We start from the raw sequence: 27,688 nt of genomic DNA on the forward strand, positions 1-27,688 counted from the left end.
TGTGTCTCTACTGGAACTGTTATGACTGGAGGAATTCCATTTCTCAATAGTTCCCATTTTAGTGGGACATCAAATTGTTTTTAAAATGAGTGCCAAGCTACAGTTGTGCTACAGACTACCACCAGTATAACAGCGTTCTCTGGGGCGAGTCTGAGTATGATTTCTGCGCAGTGTTGACATTTGTCAGAAGGGAGTACTATCAGCACTGGTTTTTAAAGGTAAGAAACATGAGGACTACCTGATTTGTCCAAGTGCCATGTTGTCCAAGAAGCTGTTTGTGACTGAGTTGGGAAAGAAAATTTGGGTCTGCTAAATCAGATTGCAGTTAGTAAACTGCAGTCATGATTATTCGTCTTTTTAAATCTTATATTTTCTTCCAACACATCTGAAGTTAGCGTTAGCAACCAAAATAGATTTATTTCACAAATGCTATAGCCCTTGAAGCTCATAATTCAGTTCATCATTTAGCTTTGCAAAGGTATCTTTTATCTTCACAACTATTCTTGCCTGGAAGATTAGTTTTGTGTTACTCCTTAAAGTTGTAAATTAAAATAGGGTTTTATTTTTGTTTGTGTGGCATGTGAAGCAGTGGAGAAGTTCACAGACTACTTGAATTTCTTCATTTAATTCCATACACTTTTGGTCTCTTGTTATACTGTATGTATGTAAGTGCCACCAAACTAGTTATCTTAAGTAGCCAGCAGTTTGCCTTGGAAATCTCATTTCCTCTGCCTCAGGAAATACTGACATTCCTCTACCAATATTTGAAAGTGAATGAATGTTATCAGTTAATTACAATAAACAGAAAATTAAAGCAACGATAAGTGAAAATTGACAGTAGTATTTCTAGTATTCCTGGACTTTCTGCTGCTTCTTAGAAGAATATTGGAAATGCTTACATGGTAGGATGGGAATGGCTGGCAAGGGTTGGTCCTATTTCTTGTTTCTATGCATTTAGGTTTTTTTAAGTCTGTATCAAAATATAATTTATTTAATGTATTCTATTGTGGTAGATGTCATGCCTTCATCATTCTTTCCATTTGCTCTTTGAAATAGTTATACAATAACGCACATATTTACTGATGAATTTCATGCTCTTTTACATTATAGTAGTCAGAAAAACAGTATTTTATTTTAATGGGCCGGCACAGATCTGAAATAGATAGATAAAGTGATTACACTGAGTCACTTGCAATGTTGTGTTCTCTGAAACAGCCTGTTCTTGAGATGTAACCAGTGCAATTTGCTTGTTACACATTTTATTGCATGGACTGTGAGATTGGGTAGACCTTTTCAGCAGTCTCATCTTCGCAAAAATGCAGACGAACTATAAAAGCTAAGAGACAAAAATGTATTAAAAACCCCAGTAAATTCACAGTTTGCAGCTATTTCCTTTTAAGCACCTGTGTTTCTATTCCTGCTTTGTCTACAGAAATAACATCTGAAACCTGTTTGTAATTTTGGAAAACAATTAGGACACATTTTCAGTTCTTTTCTTACTCATACAACTGAACTCTCTGTGGGCTTCACTTCTTTCAATTACACAACTTGATATTAAAAAAGAAAAAGGAAACACTGCTCAAGTGAGCTTCAAAGTGGCAGATGTGCAAAATTCTCATTCAAAAGCTAGGAATTGCCTGTACAATAATTCTTCAACTCCTGTTGATTTCATTGCTTCTCCATTTGCAAACCAATACTACTGTTTCTTTTTTTGTCTTTAGAGACTTCGGAGTGGATTATGCAGCTATATTAGTGGAGAGGAATAGTGTTGAAGGGAAGAAAGAGACTAAAGTTTAGGAAAACATCCTTGAATAAAAGTATTTTCTGTTGCTGTACACACATTTTATTAACTTTGTTTTAGAAAGAATGATAGAAAAAGATTATGTCAATTTTTGAAAATGGAAAGACTAAAACCAGAGATGTAGTTTACCTCTGGTAACACAAAGGTTGTAGCATAGTCAAGCATGCAACTCAAACGCCTTCACTGCCCTAGTCATAAAAAAGTTCTGGGGTTCTTCTGAGGTTATGTTTGTTTTTCAAAACCGTGACATGTGCAAAGGCTTTCCATCCTGTCCAAAACTATTTATTTGATGTACAAATAATATCTGACAGGTTGGCATTGGTGGCAGATACAGCATTCAATCCTTCCAGGGTTGTGTGGTTGCAGCAGTTTCATTTGTGGAAAAACAGTAAATGAAACAACAAGGTGGCAAATGAGAAGTGAGAATAAATTCTTTTTCTGACTGCTTGCAGGATTACAGAATCCTGCAAGGATTCTGGATTCAAGGATTTGACACTGCAGGATTACAGTGTTGAAGTTGAGACATGTAATAAGTAGGCAGTGTCATCATGGTTCAGTTCCAATTCTGGACTGCCATCTTTAATATGGATATTGAAGTGAAAGTTCTGCCATGAACTTCAGAAATCAGAGCTGAGTGAGCATCTCAGTCAAAACATTATTACTATATTTATCTTATTTTTCAATGTAAATTTGAAAGGACAGTTCACTTCCAAAATAAAATGAATGGAAAAATTTATGGCCTTATATCTCTTCCAGTGTTGGGTAACAAAGAGGGAGTGAAGCCCCTGTAATGTTTCATGTGGCTTCCAAATCTTGCTAATGTTGCCTAATATTTAAGTACCACTATCTTTCTGTAACAATTTAATCACAGTAAAATACATAGGATCATATTACATAATTTAGTGATGATGTCTCAGAACACACCTGTCTTGTTTGGGTATGCTGCAGTAATGTTCTGCCTAGTCTTACTGATTTACCCATCAGTATTAATAACTTTTGCCTATTTGACTTTACCATCTGCCTTGTTTTTTTATACCTTCAGACTCCATGGGAACTTTGTGATTGCCTTTCTTTTACTAGTTAGTTTCCATCAGATTGAACTGTTTTTTTTGTCCAAGGAAGTAGTCTGTTTGTTTAATCAAAATCATGCTTATGTTTCTCATCTCTTTGAAGTTCAGTATATCAAGGGAAGTACCTTTACTAGTAAGGAGAGCCATCAGAGTTTCACAGAATGATCTTCTACCTCTGGAAAAACTTTGGTTTTGCCATTCTGTGCACTCTTACAGAGCAAATGCATCATGCTGGCGAAGGCTTTGCCGTCAGAATGCAAATCATGACCTACCTCATTTAAATGCTTTGTCAGAACACTTCAAAATATGATTACATAGGAGCCAAAAGATACCAGGGGACATACATGTGAAATTATCAGATATGAGAAATGCCACCTATGACAAAATCATTGCTGTTTCTTTCAGCACCTTTTTCCTGAATTGCCTGATGGTTTATATATTCAACAGGAATTCTGAAGTAGTAAACAGTTGAGATCCACCTTAGAAAATTATAGTAGCTGGGTATTTATCTTATATTGACCTGAAATACATAGTATTTCAGTATTTTCTTTGGATCCCTAGCTGAAATCAGTGGATAGAAGGTTTTTCAATTTTCCTAGGAATATTTTAGTCTTGCTGCTGTACTGCTACAAATTTGACAGAAGTTCTTGTTATGCAAGTCTTAACTGGTTGAAAACAGTAATATTTTCATCTTAACCAGTTTGTATCTTGAGTGAGAAATAACTTTGACCCCTGACTTCCTGTAATAGTTTTACGGGTCCTTTAGCATGAAAATGGGAGAAATTTTCAATAGATTCTTATTCTGAAAGTATGGAAAGCTGTTTTCTTATGATGCATAGCACCAGAATATTTCTGTCATGTGTGACATGTATAATAACAGTGCACATAAAATGATTAACAAGGACCTTATACAAAATTTAAATGTGCAATAAAAACTCTGACTAAATCTCTGACATAGCATCTCTGACTGATAAACAACTTTTTTTTTTTTTTTTTTTTTGAGGAACAACCCTTTTCAAAACTGAATAGAATTCAACTTCCTAAAGCAATCTTTAGGGTCCATGTATGCCAGCTACATTTTCCCCACTCACACAAGCTGCAGAGGGTAAATTTAATATAATTCTAAAAAAGCCCCAAAGGAGGAGAGTTGCCTTTCTGCCCTGTCTCTGTTAAATGCAGGTCATTCACACCAAGTGACTTAATTGAGTATTTTGTAATCTTATTAATGTAGTCAAATATTTCTTATAGCCATCATGAGTGGCTGTAGTTCATATTGCATGATGTGCAAATTTCAACTTGAGAGATACTGTGTTAATTTGTACATTTAACTGAGTTTAAGTTTATAAGATCTTGATGGAAATTTTTGTGTTCTGCCCTGATTTACAACACTATAAAAATCCCATTGAGGGCTTAGTTTATGGTAGATTATATCTAAAACTGTTTTATTTTTCCCAAGCACATGTTTTTAATCTCTCCATCATAAGTCTGCATTTGCATAGGAAGTTGCTTCTCTGATGCTGAAATTCCTGATGAAAGGTGTGTGGTTAATCAACTTTCAATGTTGATAAAACTAGGAAGCTACTCTTTTGGAGAATTCTGGCATTCCTCAATTTCACTTTCTGTATTAGAAATTGAAAATCTAGCTGTTAACTCACACTAGGAGCTGCTTACATCAAAACTTGTGCTTTGAGTTAGTGGAAAGAGTTTTAAAATGCTGCAGAACAAAGATGCTGCTCATACCAGAAGGGATTTATATTAAAACTGATATGGATGTCACATTCCGCTTTACACGAAAAGAAGTTGCCAGTTTCCAAAACTCAGGGATTTAGAATGACTCTCCTTCTCCTCTGTGCCTGAAAAAAGCTATAATGAACTGACAGAAAATAATTTACTGTATAATCAAATAAAAATCTAAACCCTTTTACTTGACCACTTCTCTTTAAATGCAGGTATATAAACATAACATTGTGCATGTTTTTCCATATAGGGTCCTTCTGGACTGAAAGGAATTCTGGATTCATTGAACAAGCATTATAATGAGGTACAGAGATTTCATACGGTGTTTGTGTGCATATGTTTATGATTAAGAAGTATCTAAGGTACAAATGACCACAGTTTTGATCCCTGTGAACCACATTCCAAATTAATTCAAAAGGTAGATCCTTCCCTGTCCCTTTTCTCCATCCCTGTACAGGCTCACTCCACACTCCAGTCATGTTCCTACTGTGTCATCTCTCCTGCTGCCATGTGTCTTACCTCCCATCCATCTTCTACTCACGTATTTCTGCCTGGTATATTACAAAAAGGAGGTGGGTGGACCACCTAGCTCTTAGCGTAAAGCACCAGCTCCCCATTTCTAAACCTAATTGCTCTAAACTGTACTTGACATTTCTTCTTTCTTGACCTACTCTTTCATGAGTAGAACAGAAAGACAAGGAGGCATAATTTTAAAAGATTTGCTAGCAATCCATGAGAATTGTCTTGATGTTTGTATTACAGACTAATAAAAATATTGTCTTAATTATAGAACCTTCTGCAGCTACAGGCACTTCACAGAAAAAAGTTAAAATTGCATAGGACAGTTGTCCTGGTTTTGGCTGGGATAGAGCTAATTTTTCTTCTTAGTAGCTAGAATAGTGCTGTGTTTTGGATTCAGTAGGGGATTTGGGATGAGAAGAATGTTGATAATGCACTGGTGGTTTTAGCTGTTGCAAGAAAATCCAGGACTTTTCAACTTCCCGTATCCTGCTAGTGCGCAGGTGCACAAGAAGCTGGGAGGAAATGTACCCAGAGCAACAAACCCAAACTAGCCAATGGAATATTCCATATCATATAACATGCTCAGTATATAGATGAGGGTGAGCTGGGAAGCTGCTTGTTCTTTCTTTCCAGAATAGTGGTTTTGGTATTTTTTCTTGTCTGAGATCCCTAGGTGGGAACTGTCTGACCATCAATGGTGAGCAATTACATTGTGCATTCCTTGTTTGTATTTTCTATTATTGTTATTATCTTTTTTAGTATTATTATTTCAATTATTAAATTGTTCTTACCTAAACCTATGAGTCTTCTTACCTTACCCCTCTAATTCTCCCCCAGGGTGGGGGGGAGGGTGAGTGAGCATCTGCGTGGTGTTGGGCTGCCATGACAGAGTTTTCAAATTCTTACCACAGATTTTTCAAATTGGTTAAGCAGTGGTAGTGTCTGTCATTATAAGGGATCATAATTCAAAGTTTTCTTAATTGATGCCAGAGTATGTAACTTATCTCATTAGAAATTCGTATTTCATTCAAAGACTGATAAAGCACTGTTACAGGAATATTTGCTTAATACAAAGGTTACTGTGTGTATCATACCTTAAATCATGCAGGTCAAATCTGGAAGACATACATTTCTTTTAATATTAAAATGTGTAACTATAAAGATCAGGTGAATTCAGAATATTTTTCTTATATAACATACCTAAATGAGTGCTAAAATCTTTTTTTTTAATAGGTATTCTGGAGCAAAATTCATGTCAAATGTATCTTCCCAGTTGCTTTTATTACTGAAGTGATTTCTCTGATACTTCTGATATTTAATCCATTCCAAAGCATTACATCACGTTAGAACATGCATTAGGAATAAAGCCTAGTTTTATATTCTGTCCTTGACAGGGACATTTTCACACCTGGAGACTTAGTTTCTGGTTTTGGTCTGCCATTTCATATGTATGTGTTGAAGTTTTCTGTATTTTGGTTTTATACCTTTCATTTTCTTACCATTTTCCTTTGTTGCCGAAGACAGCTTTCACTGATACTGGCCCTGATTCTTCTATTAATACCATATTTATTGGAACTTATTCCTCGCTTCTGGACTATTAATCTCGTTTACCCTGATAGTCCCTTTCAGGTTAATTCTGCAGGAGGAAATGCAAACAGTAGTGATCTTCAGAAACTGTCATCTGTCTCCAAAAATCATATTTCTTATCACTGTAAGGGTCTAAGAATTCCTAATGTGCCTTATATTTCATAATTAACAATATTCTGGAAAAAAAGGTAGTCTAGCTGCTCTGTGTCTATAAATTAATCATCTTTTAAACCCTGTACAGCTTACCAATTTTCTTCCTCCTTCAGCTGTCTAGTTTGAAGATTTTAATGATTCTGTCACGAGCAATTAGCTGTTCAACAAGGAAATGCAGTGTAGTTTCAGATGAGAGTGGATATGGCTTTCTGGTTCAAATAGCGGGTTTTAAGTATGCAGACTTTCTGTAACTGTGTGTTCAGATGTTCCTAGAATCAACTTAAGTCTTCAACTGCTACAGCAAATGTACTAATTTCTATACATTTTGTGATAGAAATCAAGACAGAGACATCAAAGAGGTCATCAAAGACAAGGACAGCTTGTCTGCTTTGTCATTGATTATTCATTTAGGCAGATGTATGCACCAGTAACTTTCCTTTTTTTTTCCCACACTGTTATGTAGTATGATGAGTGCTGATTTTGTTCACTGCACCAAGCAGACTTTCACATTCCAATATATAATTTGCAATGTGCCTCAATTATTTGCATTTATAAGATGATATTTCAGTGATACTCTGAGGTTTTTGAGATTTCTTACACCACAGGAAACAGTCTTGTCATTTTTCAACATTTCATGCATGTTCTCAAGGATCTTACAAGGTCTTCTTTCAGTTTGGTTCTTTGAAGTGTTTAAATTGTGACCACATTATTTTTACTATGGAGTGGTGTGGCTTTTTTGGGGGGGGGTGGGGGGGGGGGGGGGTGTTGAGCATGTTAGTATAGCTTCTTTACACTGGTGTTTCTAGGAATCATGAGAAACTGGTACCAAGAATGTGGGTGATCAGTGAGAGAGATCTTAAGACCTATCATAATTAATAATGTGATTTTTTTTTTTCTACAGTTTCTCTGTTTCTTAGCATCTTATTTGCAGTTCTTTTGATTTCTGGATTATATCAATGAGTAGTTGTAATTGCACAAAGTATTTAAATAATTTGTTGCAACTAAGCTTTTTCTGGGTCAGTATCAATCACCTTATTGTGTAAGGAGGCTGGAATGCAAGTCTTTAAAAGCAAAATTTACTTGATCCATGTATACAGTGAAAGAGAGCACTATAAATACAATTGCTGGTTGTAGCAGCAGATTGTGTTAAATGGCAAACCAAGATCAGCAGTCTTTCTTTAATGAAGGTGAGGGGAGCCTGCTGAGAATAAGTAGTAGCACTGATCATTAATGGGGTGGGGGACAGTGTTGGAGCATTTCTTGCTTCATTGTTCTTCCTTTGTGACTGTTCTTGCAAGACATATGACTATTTTTATATTCCTTCTTGTTATATCTTTAGTGCTTTCAGTGTAAATGAGATGCTTTGTGTGTATTCAGTACCTGCATTTTGTTCTCTTTGTTATGCCAAGAAACTGGTTCTGCCCTGCTCTGTAGGTTACATTCCTTCAGTGACTGGTAAATGATGCCTTGTGATTTGTGTTTATACACTCTCAGGACTCTGTTATAATCCTTTGACTTGGTTTTCAAGGCCTCTACTTGTCATCTTTTTTACTTACCAGTTTTCCGTACATAGATAGTATATTTGATCTAATACCCTATTTTTCCTTACACATATGCAAAAGAAATGCACAATTCAGAATAAATCATACCGTATAGTGTACTCATAATAACAGTCACCTAGATTGTTCTCAGTCAGGTGGTAGTCAGCTACTCAGCAATACTTAGATTCCCTTCTTCAGGTATCTTCCCCTTGCTCTGGAGCTGATATTGATAATTACGGTAGTAACAGTGTTAACAAACCCTAAACACTGAAGAAGATTCTTCAGGACATTAACAATTATAAAATAACTATGGATTTTATCCAGGTTATATTCAGTTACCAACTTCTGAAAATATTAGTAGTGTAAATGGCACTTTTATCCATCATGATGTTTTCCCATCTTAGAGATACAGAAACTGGAACACAGCAAGGGGAGTTGGCTTGCTCAGAGTTCCAATTCAGCCCAGTGGCAGATGTTCTAGGACTGGGACTCTATGAGTCCACACTCAAGCTCATTTTTCAGGGTCATTGATTTTGTTGCTTTTTCCATGGTCATTAGGAGAACACATGTTCCCCTTAGGTAGTCTGAGACTGACTTTGTGAAGGGGAAATGGTTTGCTTTGTATTTTATTGTGTCTTTACCATGTACAGAAAAGTAAATAGAGGAGTGCAATAATATCTGAGCAAGTATACAGCCTGAAACCCTGGTTCTTAAATCTGTCTGTTTTCTTTGAGAAGCAGTGTGAGGAGCCTGTTGATCATATTCATTCCCTCTCTTTCTGTGTCACTACTGTAGTAGCCTTAAATTTGTTCTATTTTAAGTTTCATCATGCTCAGAAGTAAAAAGCTTGTGTTTTTGTCATAGGAGAGAAGTGATTTTTCTTGTTCTAACATACTTGAAAAATGTACTGTGATAATGAGCATAAAAATATGTTCTTTGCATTGAGTTAAGAAAAAAAAGTATCACAGATTTACATAGCAATATCCAACATAGACATTTCACTTTTATGCTTTTATTAATCTTCTGCTAGTCTGACTGGAGTATGCATGCATGACAAAGGATGTGTTGCTGCAAAACATTACTTAGATGTACTGCTTAGGCATTTAGTATCCCTTTCTAGTAGTAAACTAGGACTTCTGAATTTACATAGTGGTAAATTACATGGAATTGTTATGGTAAATAAATTGTTACTGTAAATAAGTGGTGACATGTTCTGTTCTCTGATCTTTGTGGTGATATTTATTCCCAGAGTGATACAAGACTACTAGGATTACTTGGGACCCCTGGACCTAAAGGCCAGAAGGGAGACATTGTAAGCATTTTGGATTTATCTGGAGAAATTTCAAAGTGCCTATCTAACCTGTTGCTGCCACCCCCAACACAATATCTTTTATTTGATATGTCACAGTGGTCTTTGAAGGAATAGATTTTATATATGACTGTCTCTTTGATCTGTGTAGTCCAATATCCAACTAATTGTGCTGTCCTGCAGGTGCAGGACCTGATCCTTTCTCCTCTGGTATATGATAACCACAAAGTAAAAATGCAGGAAGAATTATGTGTGGTTTCTATAACATTGTCCAAGAAGAAGTCATATGAGCTGGGCTGCTGGTTAGGGGGAAAGACTCTAAAAAAGTTTAAATTTAGAAATATTTTTAATAGTAAGTCATGAACGATGGGACTTGCTGTACCAAAAATACTTATAATCAGCCTCTAAAAAATTCATGGAAGTCAAATTCTGAATCCACACCATATGACAGTATGTTGTTTATAGTCAACTGTCCTGCTGAAACAGTGGAATGAATTTTTAGCAATTGGATGACTTTTACACTTGGAAAAAAAGAGACAAGTGCTCCGAATATGTCATAAGATTGACAGTGTTTTTTACTGAGAAGCCTGCAAATCTGATGTAGAAAACAGTAATTTAAATTAATTTGCAGATATTTAAATCTCAGATTTGCATTGCAGTGAAAGTTAAGATTTTGTGTCCTACACAGAAAAAGTACAATTGAAAGAGACGATGAGTTTATTTGCGTTTGTTAGAATATAAAAGGTTTTAAGTGTAACATATTTTGTTAAAAGGGTCAAAAAGGAGAATTGGGAATAACCGGCGCAAAAGGAGAAAAGGTAAATTAATTCCTTACTTCTGTGCTCATGTGTGATACTAGAAGGTGGCTGAATGTACTGCTTATGAATCACATCTTGAAAAATATACTTAGGATCAAGAAAATATATTTGAACTTAGGAAAAATTGTTGGTCTCTGAATGTCCTTAGTAATTTACTCAAGCTCCTCCTTGAGAGAGTATGCAAGTAAATTTCCTTGTTCCAACAGCTTGCAAAGTCCTTAACTTTAAAAACATTCAGACTTTTACTGAATACCAGTTTAAAATTATGTTTATATGTTTATGACCAGTGATTGCCTCACAAATTAGATGCCATTCATACTTTTTCAAGTTACAAATGTGACCTTCAATATCTATATGAAAAAACAGGAGGCTTTAAATTACTAAAATTTATACATAAACTTCCTAATTTAATATCTTTTAGTGTAGGCTTATATTTTCCAGAAAGATTTGGGAAAGGAATGTTACTGGAGAATAGGTGTGTATTGTGTTTTTCTAGGAATGTGTGATGTACCCAGTTCTTTAAACAGGCATTTTGCTATTCAGCTGTCAGGCTTCCAGTTGGTTTCTTTGGTCATATCCTTGTGTATAAATGGTTTCCATGCAGGCAGAAGCTATTTTTACTCTGTCGATGTGATGATTTTGTGTGTTATAAATCACTTGTGTTTGAGAATTTGTGAGATTTCTAGGCATCATCATGCTTTTTAGTTCATGTTCCTGACTGTTCCTTGTGCTCCTATCAGAAAGGATCGCATGTCATGGTCTTGTCGTCAACATCATCCTGTACATAAATTTTTGTAGCCCATATACTTATATTTTATATAGGTTTAAAAAAACCCCAACATCTATTAAGTTTTCTTCACCAAAACAAGATATAGATACTGTTCATGATTTGAAATAAATCTGCTTCCATAGGGAGAGCCTTCTGCAAAAGGGGACAAGGGAGATCGAGTAAGTATATCTGTGTTTTGAACTGATGATGTGAATAATTTATGTTTGATATAATTTTCATACTGTATTCATGCTGTAATTCTTTTCTTTGTACACTTTCATTAGATTCAATGATTGTATAGGATAGCATATGTATCGTCTCCTTCTTACACATGCATCAAGTTCACACAAGTAATAAATAAAAACCAGAGATGCCCTGTTCTTCAGCATTTCTGCAGTTGGGTACAGTCCATGAACTGACTTTAAAGTACACGGATTTTTTGTTCCCTGAAAGTTCTTTCCTTCTTTCAGCTATTTCATGAATTTATATGTGGGCTGAATTGTATTATTTCAGTTGTTTTACCAGTTTCCAGTGTGGCATTTAACATCAGGCAGTTTTCTTATAGCCATTTTATGTGTGCATAATATTTTTTTATTTTGGGGGATATTTTCAGAACATTAATTCTGTAAGACTCTGTTTACATGTGTTGCTTATTTTTAATTAACTATTGTCCTCTCTTATGGCATTTTACAAGAGCTAGTTATGTTGTTTAATACACAACTGAAGGTTGCTCAGATACTTGTGATTAACATATTATAACCAAACTAAGGCATACTGTAATAATATGTGGTTTTGCAGATGAATACTGTGTCACCAGTAGAGATTTAGTGGTGAAGAATGGGCCTTAGAGTGGAGAATCTCTTAAGCAAATGTGGTTTTAATTTTTCTTTAAAACACTAGGAAAACCTGCAAGAAGAATTAATGTGAAAGAGGAATACCTCTCAGAGTTTGCACAAGGCATCAGAAATTCTTTAACGCTTTCTCAACATTTAAGTTTGCAAACTATACTATAATATTTTAAGGTAGCAAATTAAACTTAGTTGATCTTAGTTAAAATTTTAACTTCTTATGGTTGTACCTGGTATTTTCAGGGAGAAGCTGGAATGGAAGGATCAAAAGGAAATAAGGTATTTTTTGACTTGTACACACTGTATACATCATTGGTGTACATAGCTGGTACTGGGAAACATAACAGTAAATTTGGATTTTTTTTGTCTTCTCAAACAATATTATTAGGGTGAAACAGGAGACCCTGGACCACCTGGTCTTACTGGAAATCCAGGATCAAAGGTAGGCGAAAGGTGTTTATGTGGTATTAGCATTCTGTGCTGTTATATAAGAGAACTTTGAATGCTATCAACTCTTTAGCTAGTATTAAAGAGCAGAGAATGCAAATAATTTATATCAAAAGTTTGTGCGTGGACTGTAGCTGGTTTAGTTCATAAAATTTTTGTGTTGATCTCAGCGTCACTCAGCAAGGAATATTTATGCAAAGCTCAAATGTTATTTGGCCGCTCAAGATTATGAGCACCCATTTTGCAATTACAGATCCACTGGTGGCTGAGTGTATTCTCTTTATCCATCAGTGAAGCAAGGAGTGGTCACTGCCGGTACATTAGCAGTTCCTATGTTTAATCCTGAGACTGCAGGTAATGTCAAAGTAGCCATTGCCTTGCTTTGAAGAAAGTAACTGAAGCAAAAATATTATTGAGAATCTGTCATGATGCCTTGAATTGTATCGAGTAAAGGTAGAATTGGAAATTGTGAAAATGTAACCTCCACCCAACACTATTCATGTTAGATACGATAGTACCTAGGTTTCTTAGATCATCAAAAGAAGTACCGGGGAAATAGATGCAGCTATAGGATCCATGAAACTGTGGTCTTAAATATGATTGTTCGCTCTAACTCCTTAGACTGCTCTTCAGAGGCTAATGTCCTTCCTTGGTAGGAGCTACTAAAATAATTGTTTTTATTGCAGTGGAAATCTAGGTTGCCTTCACACTGTATACCTTCCAGAAGAGGCTCAGAGAGGTCCAAAGGATCATTAGGGTTTGCACCAAGACCATTTTTATCTCTACATCTTAATCCCCTTTTCTTTCAGCACTCTGAAGTCCTGATGACATCTATTCCAAAAAAGAGAAGGAACACCTACTATGTAGTTAAAAAATCACTTCTAGATCTGTCTCTTGAAGGAGGAAATCTTGATTTACTCATTTTGTACTTTAGATGGTGCCTTTGTATTTGCTTGTATTTGCTTTGTATACATACTTCAGATTTCGTACATATTGGTCCCAAAGGTTTATTGGGCTAAACATTAGATTAAGGGAGAATTAGCAAACTCTGTGCTTCTTACTCTGTGTAGAAAATTCTTAATGCCAGATGTTTTAATCTATTTATATATGAGAATGCTTTACATCAAATTACAACAGGTGTGTGGACTTCTACCTCAAGTGTGTATTATATCATTTCACAGGGACTGCAAGGACCTCCAGGACCTGTTGGACCGAGGGGACTGCCAGGAGAAGTTGTATGTATTGTGCAGTTTCACCAAGCTGTAGAATTGTGGTGTGTGAACAGTTAGCCAGTGAAGCAATACCACAGAAGTTATCACAGGGCGTCCTTTTGTGGGTGGTGCCTCAGGATACAGTTCTGCCACTAGCTTATATTCTTTTTGTCCTTATGTTACTATCTGAACAAGTAAGAATGATAATACTAATTTGTCTGATTCACTGATAATTAGCTCTACAAAAATCACTCATCTCACAGGAGCGGGTGAAAATTTAAAAAATCTTTAGAAAAGCTTTAATGATGTTACATTGTGAGCTGGAACGGACAGTGTGTGTGGAGCAAAATGAGAAGAAACACAAGAAATAAGATTACCCCAAGGATTTAAACACATGGCCTTCCTTATTTCTGTCTGTGGTTTTGTATTATTCTGACTTGTTTTACTTTCTGTAAAAGGGGTAGAGATGAATAAGGTGGACAGAATTAACAACTATGTTTATTATCTTAGAATTTAGGTCAGATTTATGAGTAAAACTCATATTTGTTGCAAGATATAGTTCCATTAAAACTAGGGACAGTAATAAAGCCTTTAGCCACTGAGAGTGGTAACTGAGCAGCTGCACAACACAAACCGAGACAACTTGCTGCCCAACCATCCCAGAAGAGCATCAGTCTCCCTGCTGGAAAGGGAAGTCAAGACCCAATTAACATAACACTAGCAGGAGAGCAAATGAAAGTGTAATAATCAAGAAGTGGTAAAGCTCTCATATCAGTGGTTCTTAAACCCCAGTATCTGGATCCACTACAGGTTGTCAGATGGTGTCAGAAGCATGATACCGACGGTTTATTGAACCTCGAGATCATGACCTGTTGAGGGAGGTCCTCCAGGGGGAGTCAGAGAGGACAGGACTTCTCACCAGAGATGGGGTGTGCCTGTAACCTTTATACCAGTGGGTTCAAAACTGATGGGCTGGGATTGTTGAGGCAGTGAGGAGTCTCAGCAGAGCTTTAATATGCCTGTAATATGCTTTTGGGTGCCCCACATTCAGGTCTGCCAACTGGTTGGGGTTTGTCAAGGTGATGGGGGCCTCCTTCATGGAAGTTTCAGTGTGCCTGTAAACATTATGCCACTGGGCAACAGACTGAAGGGTCTGCTGGCCAGTTGGGATCCCTCAAACTGGTAGGGGCTTCCCCCGAGATCCAGCACACCTGTAACCCTTGTGCCTCCAGGCAGGAAGAGCATGGGTGAAACTTCAACCCAGTTTGAATACTCTAGGAAACATCTTAAACTTTTAGGCCCTGTTATACTAAGCTTGAAAGTTCCCTGGGCATTTGGCTTGACACTCTGTTATAGCAGAATGCCTGTCTCCTTTCCAAATTATTGTGCAATCCTTATTCCCCATGTCAACTGAAATTAGGTTTTGGTCCACAACAGTGGTGGTGTCACATAACCTCCCCCATAAGTGGCACCTCCCTCCTCTCTTTGGTTCTTCTCCCTCCCTTCCTCCGTAAACCATAAAATGGGGTTTCAGTGCCATTTTGAAGGTTTGAGTGGTTAGAGACAAGAAGTGGACCAAGCAAAGTAGGCAATGGAGATCTGTGATTTTGATCTTTGCTCTGTGATTTGGTTTTGGTTTTATTTCTACAAACAGAGGCATCTAGAAGCTGACGTTGATGCATTTTACCTTGAGCCTTTCCACACACACTCTGAGACTACTTTGTGGGAGAGAACTCTTAATTTGAACAGACTTTTAAGTCATATACTTTATTAATATTAAAATACAGTTCTGAGTGGTATACAGCTGGCAAACTTTTTATTGTTGACCTGTTAAAAGTCTTAGTGATGTAAGCAAAGTGACAGCTGGAGTATAGCATCTTCAGCTCCTGGCAGGAAAAAAACCCTATTATTCAAATCTGCAAGTAGTCATTTTGTACTGTGTTACTTATTGACCATTTCTTCATACCTTATTTTCCTACTCAGTTGAGGCACATATTTTTAAAATTGTGTCTAATTTACCTGTCTTCTATAACAATAGTTTGAAAGCCTTTTTTGCTGTGCTTTTATTTATACATAGATTCCCGTTCTTACTCTGAAAGATAACAAAATACTATATTTCTGGTTTGCTTGTGTTGCCATCATCCCACTTGTGTTCATAATTGCTGCTTTTGAAACTGCTGTTCTGCTGGATCTTTTGATCAAGTGACATTATGAACAGATAAATATTTTATATAATATATGTGGAACCTAGATATAGATGATCTTGAAGACTTGTATTTGTACACACAGTTCTAGTGTATGAAAACATATATTTAAAAATATTATAGAAACATATATTTAGTTCCAGACTCATTGTTTTGTTTTATCTTCTAAAGATTAAACTTTATGGATTAACAAATATCATAATTCATTTTATGGAGCATGATGAAAATTATGAAAAGTTGAAAATTGTTTTACTTTCACTTACATCACCAAGGAGACAACCAGCAGATAAGACTTTTTTCCTTTCCTAAGATATCCGTTAAGCTTGGTTCAACCAAAAAAAACATAAATTTGAGAAGTCCTTAGGAAAGAACTGTATATATTTTATGTTGATATCAAAAGGGGGTAGGGTAGGAGATGATATCTGGTCCATAATCAGTAAATCTAAACTTTCATATATTCTTTTAATGATTTTGTGTTGGTATAACTAGAATATTCTTCATTAAGTTACGGGGGGGGGTTTTGTTATGCTTTTAATTTGGGTGGCTGGGTGATACAAGTAGCTGTCTGTCTGTATTGAGGACAGAATACAGCAGAGAAAGTGAGCACACAGCTTTTGAACCCTCACTACTGGCATGAAAATGTTGTCATCCTTCATGTCAGTGTTCACAAAACTGTTTTACACTGCAAAGAAAAATAAAAATATGTGTTTCTTTCTCTTTTTCTAAGGGAGTTCATATTCTGTTCCAGATTAAGTATCAGATTTTACTGTTCAGTTTGGGCAATTTTATCATTTACTGTGGAAATTAATGGTATTCCTAATAAAATACTTGATACAGTAGTTGCTTGAATAGCATTGGAAGGTTATGGAAAAAGTTTTCTGTATTTGTTACAGTGTAATAAGAGAACAAAATTTAACCCTATTATTTAAGTGGTTTCTATATAGATTTTAATTTATTTAATTTCTTCACATTTATAACAAATCCTTCATGAAAAGGGCAAAGGAAAGTACTGAAGTTCAAATCAAAATATAAATGATGAGAAGATTTAGATAAAAGGATGGAATATATTTATTTTGCTGAAAATATCTGACTTTACATTAAATATCTAAAACATTTTTTTTTAAATTGGTGGATTAAGTAATATGCAGGAGTAGGAACTGACTGAAACTTTTAAGATACAAATTTAAATAATTAACTAGTGCAGGAAATAATGCAGATTTTGCCATTCATAGGCAAAAAAGATGAGACTCTTATTTAAAACTCAAGTTTGTACCTGCTACCACAGTCCTTGAAAAAATTTTTGATTTTCAAGACTTGGAATTACTTTGAAAGTGAAGAAATAAACCTGTCAGTCTCTGCCACTTTGCCCTAATACAGTCCAGAAAATAATCTTGATTATACCATTTCAACTTAATGAAAAATGATTCATATATTTGATAAAAGAAACATTCATTAATTTGTACTCTTTAACATTTCGGGTCAATACTAATGCACAGTAAATAATCCAGTGTAAATTTATTTTCATCTGTAATTTTAGATAATCTCAAGGGAATAAAAATGTACAGTTATAATTTTATTAATTCCAGGGTTTACCAGGAGAGCACGGGGTAACAGGAAACCCAGGAGTTAAAGGAGACAAGGTATGTTTTAAGTGATTTTAATTAGGCTTGATATATTAGAGAATATTAGACTGTTATCTCTGAAGTAACCTTCCATCATTCTGTAGTGCATCTGTATGGCTCCTTTATTAACTGATTTTAAAATGTACAAGCATCAACCCCCTGGCTGCTCCTCAGAGATGCTGCAGGCCAATTTGGCAGCCCAATTACTCTTTGTATTCATAATTTAAGTAATATTTCAAAGAAGTTACACTGAGCTCTTACATTAAATCTGTGCAATGCAGAAATGTCAGTTCAGGTCCTGACCACAGAACAGCCTTTTCAGTCTTAACCAGACTAATGTGTAAAATCCCACTTCACAGTCAGGAATATTCATTTTATCAGAACACTGACACAGCTATACTGTCTCAGACGTGAGCCAAGGCTGGGATCTCTTTATGGCATTGTGTTTTGCTGTGTGGAAATCCTTAGATGTCAGCTACATTAGCAAGAGTTAAAAATGCTATATGTGTATATGATGAATTAGAGAAGTGGAGAAGAGAGGATATACAGGCATACTGTGAGCTATGTGATGTGTTATGATATTTATACATTTTGGGTTACAAGGGAAATTAAAAAAATCCATAAATAGTTTGAACGAGTGAGCTGATGAAAAGGCAGGAGAAGAAAATAACTGTGGAACAGCGATAAAAATGTACTCATCTTGCAAAATGGGAAACAGTGGATTCAGAATGAATCACAGAGAATGGTGCAGAAGCATGTAAAAGCCAAGAGGACAGCATAATAAAAGGCACAAACTCACCTGTGTAGGCAGGAGGAATTGTAGAGATGTGGAGCAAGAGACGACATGCATTGAAGTAAGAAATAGCGGTGTAAAAAGCAGAAATACCATGAAGACCAGGGTTTTAGCACTAGGGATAGATAGCTGGGGAGAGACAGTTTGAAGCTGTTACTATGAATTAACTGACAGTTTAATGACAACCGGCATATTAGGGGGCTGGGGACAAAGAAATATAGATCAGATGCATTGCAAGCATGGAAAACTGAGAGAGTGCTAGTTATTATTAGTGGTTGGCCTGGTCCATGCCTCCTCCTCTACTGTAACTTTTTAAAGGAAAATAGGAGGATATATTGCTTCTCTATTTCTTCTCAAAGCTCTGGCACTTTCTAGGGTAGCCTTGATAATATTTAGTGTTTTTTCATAAGAGAAACTTCTCACATTTCAATTAGTGATCCAGATTTATCTTGTAGGGAGATCCTGGTGGGATTATGGGACCACCTGGGCATCCGGGTCCAAAAGGTGATGTGGGGCCTCCTGGACCAAGTCTGCCTGGAACACCAGTAAGTCCATAATCTGAAAAGGCTTTTAGTTATTTATGTCTTGTAGGGACAACCATTAAAGAATTCTCACTGTGCAATGAAAGAAATCAGAACAAGGTGGTTTTTTAATGTAATTTCAAAATTGAAATATATGCTACAGTGGCATTGTAAGTGCACTAAAGTATAGTCTAGAAATAGTTCAAGGCTCACAGCAGCTCCTGGTGACAGTGGTATTAACAAGGAAGACATATGTAAGTCTGTCATAGTTTATTTATAAAGGCTGACTAATTTGGCAAAAAAAAAATAAAAAAAAAATCAGGTAGTCTCTTTGATTTTAAAACATAATTTGTTTTTTTCCTGTTTGTTTTTTTGTTTGTTTGTTTGTTTTCTAGGGTCCCACTGGTATTCCGGGAAACCCAGGTCCACGGGGACCAAAGGTATAAAAAAAAAATGTACTTCTAAAAAAAAGGATAATATGCTAGTTTACATTTTCAGACCTTTTCTAACTGAAAGCCTTGTACCCTTCTCAGGGAGAAAGAGGACTGCCTGGTGTACAAGGAGCACCAGGGGAGATGGGGCCCCCTGGAATAGGCATTCAGGGATCACCAGTAAGTTATACCAATGCCCAGAATTTGGGCTTCTCACTGTGCATCACTAAGAAACTACAAGTAAACAAAACACAGTAAAAAGCCATGCCATGAACTCCCTTCTGACTCGACTCCCAGCTCAGCATCTTTTCTCTTTATCCAGACCCAGAAAGGTCTAGTGCTAAGTGAGAAGTGGAAGCCTTGGAGAACTGAAAGAGTCAATGGCTACTTTACAGATAAGCTTGCTAGTGATGATGTTGAGACATCTTCAGTCTGTGTCTGTTTCTAAGCAGCAGTTGTTTGCCGTTGTCAGCAAAATCCAGCCTGATTACTGGTACTGAAGAGGTATACTCAACACTGTAGAGATGGCATTTTGGAATCCATGCTAGTACTGGAAAAGGCAAAGACACAATGGAAGAGATGTGGAAGGCTTTGCATCAGCTCCCAACTTTTGCATTTGTGATGACTGCTAATTACAAGCTTGGGTCTACTGCTTATAAATGGGAACCTTATAGTGCCAGGTGCTACGCCAAGAAATAGTAAAGCTCTGATTTTGGAGAGATTGCTTCATGCATTTCTGTGCAGTTTAAATTCAAACATGAAGCAAGTTGACGCAGTGTATCTAGAGCATTCATACTAAATTACTTATATAGTAGTAACTGTTTCAGTTACTCAGCCTGTTTCCTAGGTTACTTTCTATTGCCTTTAAATAAAGCCACCTGCAGTGCCTTCAGAGTATTCAGTAAAAAAATTATGATATTGGTGTTGTAGATGGTAGGTGGTACATGTTATTACTTGAGTTCTAGTGTGGTGAAGAGGACAATCTCTCTTCAGTCCAGACCAATATGGTCAGCTGATACATTTCAGTTTATTGACAGGACTCAGGTACAGAGAGAAAATGTTTGAGAAAGGTAACTAGAGATTCACTGAGATTTGACCTAAAATAATAATCCTTTAAAAAAATTTGTTCAGTTAAAATACTTTCAAATCTGAATTTTAAAAATTACCCATTTATATTTAAATAATCTAATTTGTTTTTATTTAACCGAATATCAGCTTTTCTTATGAATCTCCAAGCTAAATAGCAAGTTTCACCAGAGATCATTATTCTTTGGTTTTTGTATTACTTCCCCTTAAAAACAGACCTCAGCAAAATCTTGAATTCTCTAGTTTTGGCAAAATTAGATTTAGATTTAAAGCCAAACCTTAGAGCAAGTCTTTCTTGCAATGTGAACCACACCAATATCCCACATCAGTATTTTTTTATTAAGTTTCTCTCCCTTGTCCCAAAAAGTGTAACTACTGATTATTTGGAGTTTTCTTGCAGGGTCCTATAGGTCCAACTGGATCAACAGGTGTGCAGGTAGGATATAAGTTTTCTCTTTAATGTAAAAATCATTAATTTACTTTAAGTTTATAGTAAAATAAGATTATTCTTAAATCCTAAATTACTTTTCCTGCTCTTAGGGCCCTAGGGGACCCCCAGGATTACCAGGAACTCCAGGTACCCCTGGTATTAATGTAAGTGACATTTCTCTATATATACAGCAAAGAGTAATGTGTCCCTTGTCAATATCTTAAGGCCATCAAATTTTACATTTGTTTTTAGGGCACTCCAGGAAGAGATGGAAAGCCAGGACTACCAGGCCCTCCAGGTGATCCTGTACGTATACATAAAAAACTTGTGCATTTGCTTTGATGCAAATGTTTTAAATTTCAAGGAGGTGAGATAACCTAGCAAATCTAGAAGTCCAGTTCATTAATTTGATTTTTCAATTATTATATCCTTTGGATTTTTTTTTTTTACTTGATTATCTTGCAGTATAAATTAAACTTATGTTAACATATACAGGATAAATACCTTGTTTTCAGGTGTTACAGTTTGTATACTAGAGTTTCTGCCAGGTTATAACTTGGCATGGTGTTCCTCAATCTCAGAGGAAGATCTGTATAATGCAAATTTTCAGGGGCATACTTTGATAATCCCTGTTAAAAGATTGAAGAGAACAGCACATGCCTCAGACCAAACTGTGCCCTTAAAGGTAAGTGATCATTTTACATAGAAGTCAGGAGAGTCTGATGTAGATATCTGCAAAACTGGCATAAAGGCAAAACTTCTGTTGTTACCCCTGTTCCTGTCTGGAGTCCCAACGACTGCCTCAGAACTTTCAAAAAGCAAATTTCTTTTTAGGAACAAATGCTTACAGAGGCTTTTATGACAACAAATTAAGCTTTCTAAATTCCCTGAGTGGTTGTTTAATATAAATAAAATATAATAATATAAATGAAATAAATAAAATTCTGTAGATGATTGGAAAAATCCCAAAACAAAACAAAACCAGAGCTTAAAAAAAAATTGTTAAACTCACTTGTGATCCTGTTGGCTTTATAGGATTTGATATTTCCCAAGAGATTTTAGTCAAAGGCACAGTTTTCAAAAGAACAGGGAGACACAGTGATCGTAGTATTTATTTGAGACATATCAAAACAAATGAAAATAAAATTTACAAAACCTGGCATTTGAACTGTATTATCTCCTTTAGCAAAATCTTTGTTCCTTACCAAGGCATGAATTCGGCTTTTTAGCTGAGCGAGTAGAGTATCTTGGTGGTCTGAGTCTGTTCATCTCTTAAACTAGCAATTCTTCACATATCTGACCATTGTACATACTCCTCAGATGCGGAGGCTTGCATCATGTCTTATGAGTGAGGTACATCATCAAGTGTCCAGCAGTGCAAATCTAAGGCAGAATTTCCCAAACTAGTCTGTAGACTGCTAATAGCCTGTGAAGGGATTAGAAATGCTCCAGAGCTGCTGCAGGAATATGTTAGGCAGTAAATATATCATGCTTTCAATTAAACATTTGATGGTACAGGTGCACAGCAATCCACAAGTAAGCCTGAGGATTGACAACAAGGAGCTTATGGAGAGTTAAACTAGCCCCAAAGTCACAGAAAGGTTTAATCTCGTAAATAACAGTCAGCTTTCTCCAGAGAAGAGCCTGAGAACTAGCTAGAACGTATGCACTGTTGATTATGAAGGATCAGGATCGTGATTCTCACAAGTGGGTTCCTCGATTCCTTCATTAGTGAACTGGTCCAATGCTTTAAGAGACACTTAAGAGTATTAGTAGTTTCTCAAGGACCTAAAATCAGTATGTAAAAGCAGGTCTATCACTGGCATTGAGTAAGAAGGTAGAACTCAAGTCAGATGGTTGCAAAGATTCAGATACAAAGAGGTTCGGTTAGAAATGGATATAAAAACAAGAAAAAGGCACTGTGAATACAAGTATTTGAAAGACCAGTAAAGTCTATTATTTAATAATCACAGAGATCAAATTATAGAATGTACAGAGAAAGCTGAATAATTTAGTGGCTTTTCACTGTCCACTGAAAAAAGTTGCTTTTCAGAGAATACATAAAATTAATTTAAATTAATTTAATCAAAAAACAATTAGTTAAAGAGGGTTTAGATACAGCATGAAGATCTGGTGTAATTCACCTCAAAGAATGAACCGTAACAGTCTCTAAATGATTAGCGTTACTTTGAGAAAGATTCAGCTTTTGAGGAAGGGAGAGATGCTAACAGAAGACGTATCTTCATAAAAGGTGAATAGAAAACGAACCAGAATATAACAGGTCAGCTGAAAAAAAGTTTGATTGCAAGAAAGATAGGAATTGGGTTTTTAAAATTTATTTCTAAGTCCCAGTGATACAAGTAATAAAGTGGAAACACAAGATGGCATCATTTTGTTCAGAACCAGTCATGGAATAAAGCAGATTTCTGTCTTTGGAAGGTTAACTTTCTTGGGAAAGACAGGGAAACACTCATGTTATATACCTTGGCTTCAATAAAACTCTGAGACTGTCCTTGTGAGGTTTTTAGAAGCAAGCAAAAAATGCTCTTGACATAATTGCCATATAGTTAATGCTTATCAAAAAAATATGGATATGAGTGTCTATCAGCAGATTACTGTCAAACTTGGGAAAGGTCTCTCCCATGCCCAGTTCTTCTCAGTGATTTAATTTGATTAGGATAAGTAGATATAAACCGCTATTGGACTGGGAATGATTGCTAGCTTTTAGAAGATATAATCAAAACTTAATATTCAGATACAGTCTGAAGTGAACAAGATTAAACTCAAGACAGATGAGTATAAAGTGCTTAATAAGAAAATCCGTAAGTAGAATAGGTCTGGAAGGCACAGTGCACTGTAAACTAAATGTAAGAAAAAATCTAATGCCATTGTTAAACAGACAGGTCTAAATGGTAAAACTTACTAACAGGAGAATTGCTGCCTTTTGCTCTCTTGAAATACTCTTCTCTTTGAATGGAACATTTTTAAAGGGAGATGTAGCAAGCAGGAGTGAGTCTGGAGAATTAAGGCCATTTTAACATTTTCAAAAGCCCAGCATATATCATACACTTATTCAGAGTTCAGTGTACACAGCTATGACTCTACAGGACGTGTGCACTTGGGCTGGACTTGCTGTACATACAGTGCAGATGTATGTCTGTATGCATGTATGCAGATGTATGGCACAGATGCAGTAAGCCTGCTCTCACACCTGATGTGCCCTTGCAGCTGGATGTTAGGACCCTGACACACTGAAGGTTTGGGGGCCTGTACCATCAAATTATATTGCAACTAGAACAAGAACATTACAAATAGGAGAGACTGGGGAAATTACACTTGTGTAGTCCAGCAGAAAGACCAACTGGTGACACTAATAGCGTGCCTATCTGTAAAATGTTGTCACAAGGAGAAGGATGAAAAGTCAGACCATGCAGGTATGTGGTAGTTATTTTAAAGCCTTGTAACAGGTTTTTAAGAGCAGGTGACACTGTCTATGCACAGTTTACTTTTGTGCAGAGAATGGACTTCATACCTGACAGTTACGTCCTTAAGTTGTGTTAGGTGGCTATGTCTCACCCTAGAAAACTTCTCAGCATGCTTTCAAAGGTGGTGATGCTACCCTGTAAACGGTGTACTACTGATCACACTTATGGCTAAGTATGTTCAGCAGTGCTTCTCTGGAGCTGGCATTTGACACACATTGCTACCAACTGACAGTTTTTCTAATGTGCTACAAAACTGCTTACATTTTATTTTTCTTCTTCAAGATGGAAATGATTGAAACAGACTAAACAAAAACAGAAATATATTTTGTATGTGTCTAATTTTATAGTATGCCCAGGGCTATTTTTGCTTTAGCAATTGCAAGAAGAAATGAGCATTGGTAATTGAAGAGTCTATGAGTGAAGATGATGATAACTGGTGCAATCAGTTTTTACAGGGACTCTTCAAATGTAAATTTAATGGCAGCACTTGGAAATCTGAGATATAGTGCAATATGGTGTAAACCTATTGACTGAGCTTTAAATGAGTTAGTGTTAGTAGTGGTAGCAGTGGCACCACAAAGTTTTGCGCTCATTCTTAGTGTTTAAAGGGAGGACAAATACTACGCATTTTGTTCATGTTGCTGTAGCTGGATTATTTCCAGTATCTGAGCTAGTTTACTGAAGTTAGCTTTGGCATCTCCACAATTCATGCTACAGTTCACAGTAGAGTCAAAGCCTAGGAGAAAGCATAAGGAAAACAACTGGAGATAATCAGGTAAGAATAGTCTGTGAGACTTTCCAATAGCGGTAAGTTGTTGCTGGTATGCTACAAAACCAACAATATATTATTATAATAAAGTGAAATTTACTATGTTCTGGAGTTATGCTGTTGTCACGGTTTAAGGAACTTCCTTGGAATTGTAATGAAGAATTACATTGTTAGGTTGGCTAGACAGCCATAATTAACTGTATTTGAAATCCTGATTTTTCTTTTGAGTTTTCATTAAAAAATAGCTTCAACCATCATAAATGTAATAAGCTATGTGAGTAACAACATAAACTTTAGAAGCAATGAGAACCCATCAGGGTTGGTAGTGTTGTGTAAAACATTAAGTGCAGCTGCCTTTTTTGATTTCAGGTTGCACTGCCACTTGTGGGAGACATGGGTGCTATCCTGAAGGTAAACATTCTCAGAGGTTAAGTATCTTTGTTTACTATCAGCATGCTTTTTAAAATGAAATATGCACCTGAAAGTTTCTGTAGGTTCAATTCTGACCTACTTCGTTAACCTAAAATAATTTTAAATTTTTGTTGATCTTTGTTTTGTTTTTAAAAAATCTCAAAGAAATGTATTTTATATGAATTTTGCAAAATAACAGTTGAACAATATGTGAGGTAGTAGCCAGCAAGTGCCTGTTCAGCACATCCAGTCCACCATATAAGTTTCTGCTACTATACCCCATTCCCTGCTTCACATTGTAGCATTAATATTGTTAATATACCAAATGGGGAAAATATTCTAGAATTTCTAAGATATTATTTTAAAAAATAGTAACATTTGAAGTGATCTGTGGTATTCCAAAATGAAAAGTATTCTCAGGAGGATTTCAATATGAAAAGCACACATTGTTTCTGGGGAGAGAGGTTCTCCTATTCTACTGTCCTTTATTAATACATGTACTTAGGGTTTATTGACTTTCTCATTCTTTTAGGTCTAGCTTTGGGCTTTTCCCCGATTCTTTCTGTTTGCAGTTGTATTGTCTTTCTCCTGTACATGCTCTTCTACGACTTTGTCAGTTCTCTCTCTTACTGATACTTCATTCTTCATTTCTCTGTGTTTTGTGGTTAGCACTTCTGTAAGATTGTAATTTAGCTGGAAAATACTTCTCTAAACAAAGCAGGAATCATTTACTTTAAAATAACTCTAGATTTGAAGCTGGTGAGAGTATCAAGTAGCCTTCATCTCTACCTAATCCTTGAAAGGAAGATGGCTTGCTCACATGTGTCTAAAATGAAGTAATTTATGAATCCTCTCAAAATTAAGCTAAAATTTGTTAGCATGATTTGAACAGAGTTCAAGAGATGGCGGGGGGGGGACACACGACACGGACGGACAAGGAAGGATATCTGAACGAGTATATTGTGTAGAAGAGGGAAAGGACTGAAGATAAGGCTTTGGGGTAAAATGAAGGAATGGTCACAAAGGCAGGAAGGAAGCCATTGAATAGATCAGATTCTGCCTGTGTCACAGAAATGGTTGTCACTTGGCTTTCTGTCTGTTCCTCAGGGTGATCCGGGCATAAGAGGTCCTCCAGGCATCCCTGGTAGAGAAGGGCCCAAGGTAAGTTTTCAAGAGAGTAGTTTACATTGCTTTATTGTTTGTTAAAAGGCCAGACTCTTAACCTCTGACAGTTTTGACTTTCTTGTCTGATCCCTATCCCTGTAGCATCTTGGCAGCCTGAAGGTTCAAATGATATTTACAGTTCAGCCCTCTTCCTGTGTCAGTTTGCCTCTCCTCTCAGGAAAGTGAGTGAAATAGCCTGAGTTGAATCCTAAGCCAGAGTAGCTCTTCTGCGTCTTGTGTCCATTAAAGCTAGCTCAGATTTGGCTGTCCAGTACTGAATTGCCATTTGTAGGCTTACTTTAGGTGGGTCTCACGCAAGAATCCAGTGGTGAAGAAGGAAACTTCCCATAGCTTCCTCAACTGTCCAACAGCTGGACTGCCCCATGCCTTTGCACCGTGTTCCCATGGGAGTAAGACAGCCATTTCACTGGGACTTGAAGTTTCACTGACATAACCAAAATTCTGCTTCACTGCAGTCGGATCAAATGCCATATTTAAGCTCTTAGGTATTAATAAGATCATCCCTTTTGGCTCATTTGCTTACTAGGTAAAAACCACTCATTTCACCTTGATGGGAGGCATATTTTAAAGCTTTCAGGTAGTACTCAGCCTCTTTTTCTGTTCTAGGTACTATTGCTGTAAGGTCTTCATACTAGCAGGCATTAAATGTGGAGCATAAAATGCCCTACAGAGCATGAAATTCATTGTTCGCTAATATAAAGTATTTGTTTTAATGTTACATTTTCATAGGGAAGCAAAGGTGAACGTGGATTTCCTGGGCTTGCTGGCGAGAAGGGCGATGAGGTAAAATTTCTTCATTTCTATAATGGTTGTGTTCTTATCTGAACCTGAATAAAGACCTAGACCGAGAATGAAATGTGCAGAATGTTACTCAGTTCCTTAAAACTACTGAGATGGTAAAGTATTGCTATAAATAGCCCACAACTCTGAATTTTCAA

At 36.3% G+C, this 27,688-nt stretch overlaps 1 protein-coding gene across 9 annotated transcripts in view; it reads left to right on the forward strand.

Annotated features, from left to right (window-relative positions):
- Window positions 1-27,688, forward strand: part of COL19A1 (collagen type XIX alpha 1 chain) — a 211,153-nt gene that overhangs the window by 144,022 nt on the left and 39,443 nt on the right. For all 9 annotated transcript variants that reach the window (XM_074895826.1, XM_074895832.1, XM_074895830.1 and 6 more), the window contains 17 exons: window positions 4,859-4,912; window positions 9,661-9,723; window positions 10,494-10,538; window positions 11,451-11,486; window positions 12,399-12,434; window positions 12,544-12,597; window positions 13,784-13,837; window positions 17,604-17,657; window positions 18,888-18,977; window positions 19,349-19,393; window positions 19,487-19,564; window positions 20,871-20,906; window positions 21,011-21,064; window positions 21,153-21,206; window positions 25,524-25,565; window positions 26,673-26,726; window positions 27,480-27,533. In XM_074895826.1, coding sequence (XP_074751927.1) covers window positions 4,859-4,912; window positions 9,661-9,723; window positions 10,494-10,538; window positions 11,451-11,486; window positions 12,399-12,434; window positions 12,544-12,597; window positions 13,784-13,837; window positions 17,604-17,657; window positions 18,888-18,977; window positions 19,349-19,393; window positions 19,487-19,564; window positions 20,871-20,906; window positions 21,011-21,064; window positions 21,153-21,206; window positions 25,524-25,565; window positions 26,673-26,726; window positions 27,480-27,533 — 903 coding nt within the window. The remainder of the gene's footprint in view (window positions 1-4,858; window positions 4,913-9,660; window positions 9,724-10,493; window positions 10,539-11,450; window positions 11,487-12,398; window positions 12,435-12,543; window positions 12,598-13,783; window positions 13,838-17,603; window positions 17,658-18,887; window positions 18,978-19,348; window positions 19,394-19,486; window positions 19,565-20,870; window positions 20,907-21,010; window positions 21,065-21,152; window positions 21,207-25,523; window positions 25,566-26,672; window positions 26,727-27,479; window positions 27,534-27,688) is intronic.

This window comes from Athene noctua, chromosome 1 (assembly GCF_965140245.1).
Source record: "Athene noctua chromosome 1, bAthNoc1.hap1.1, whole genome shotgun sequence".
Lineage (NCBI taxonomy): Eukaryota > Metazoa > Chordata > Aves > Strigiformes > Strigidae > Athene > Athene noctua.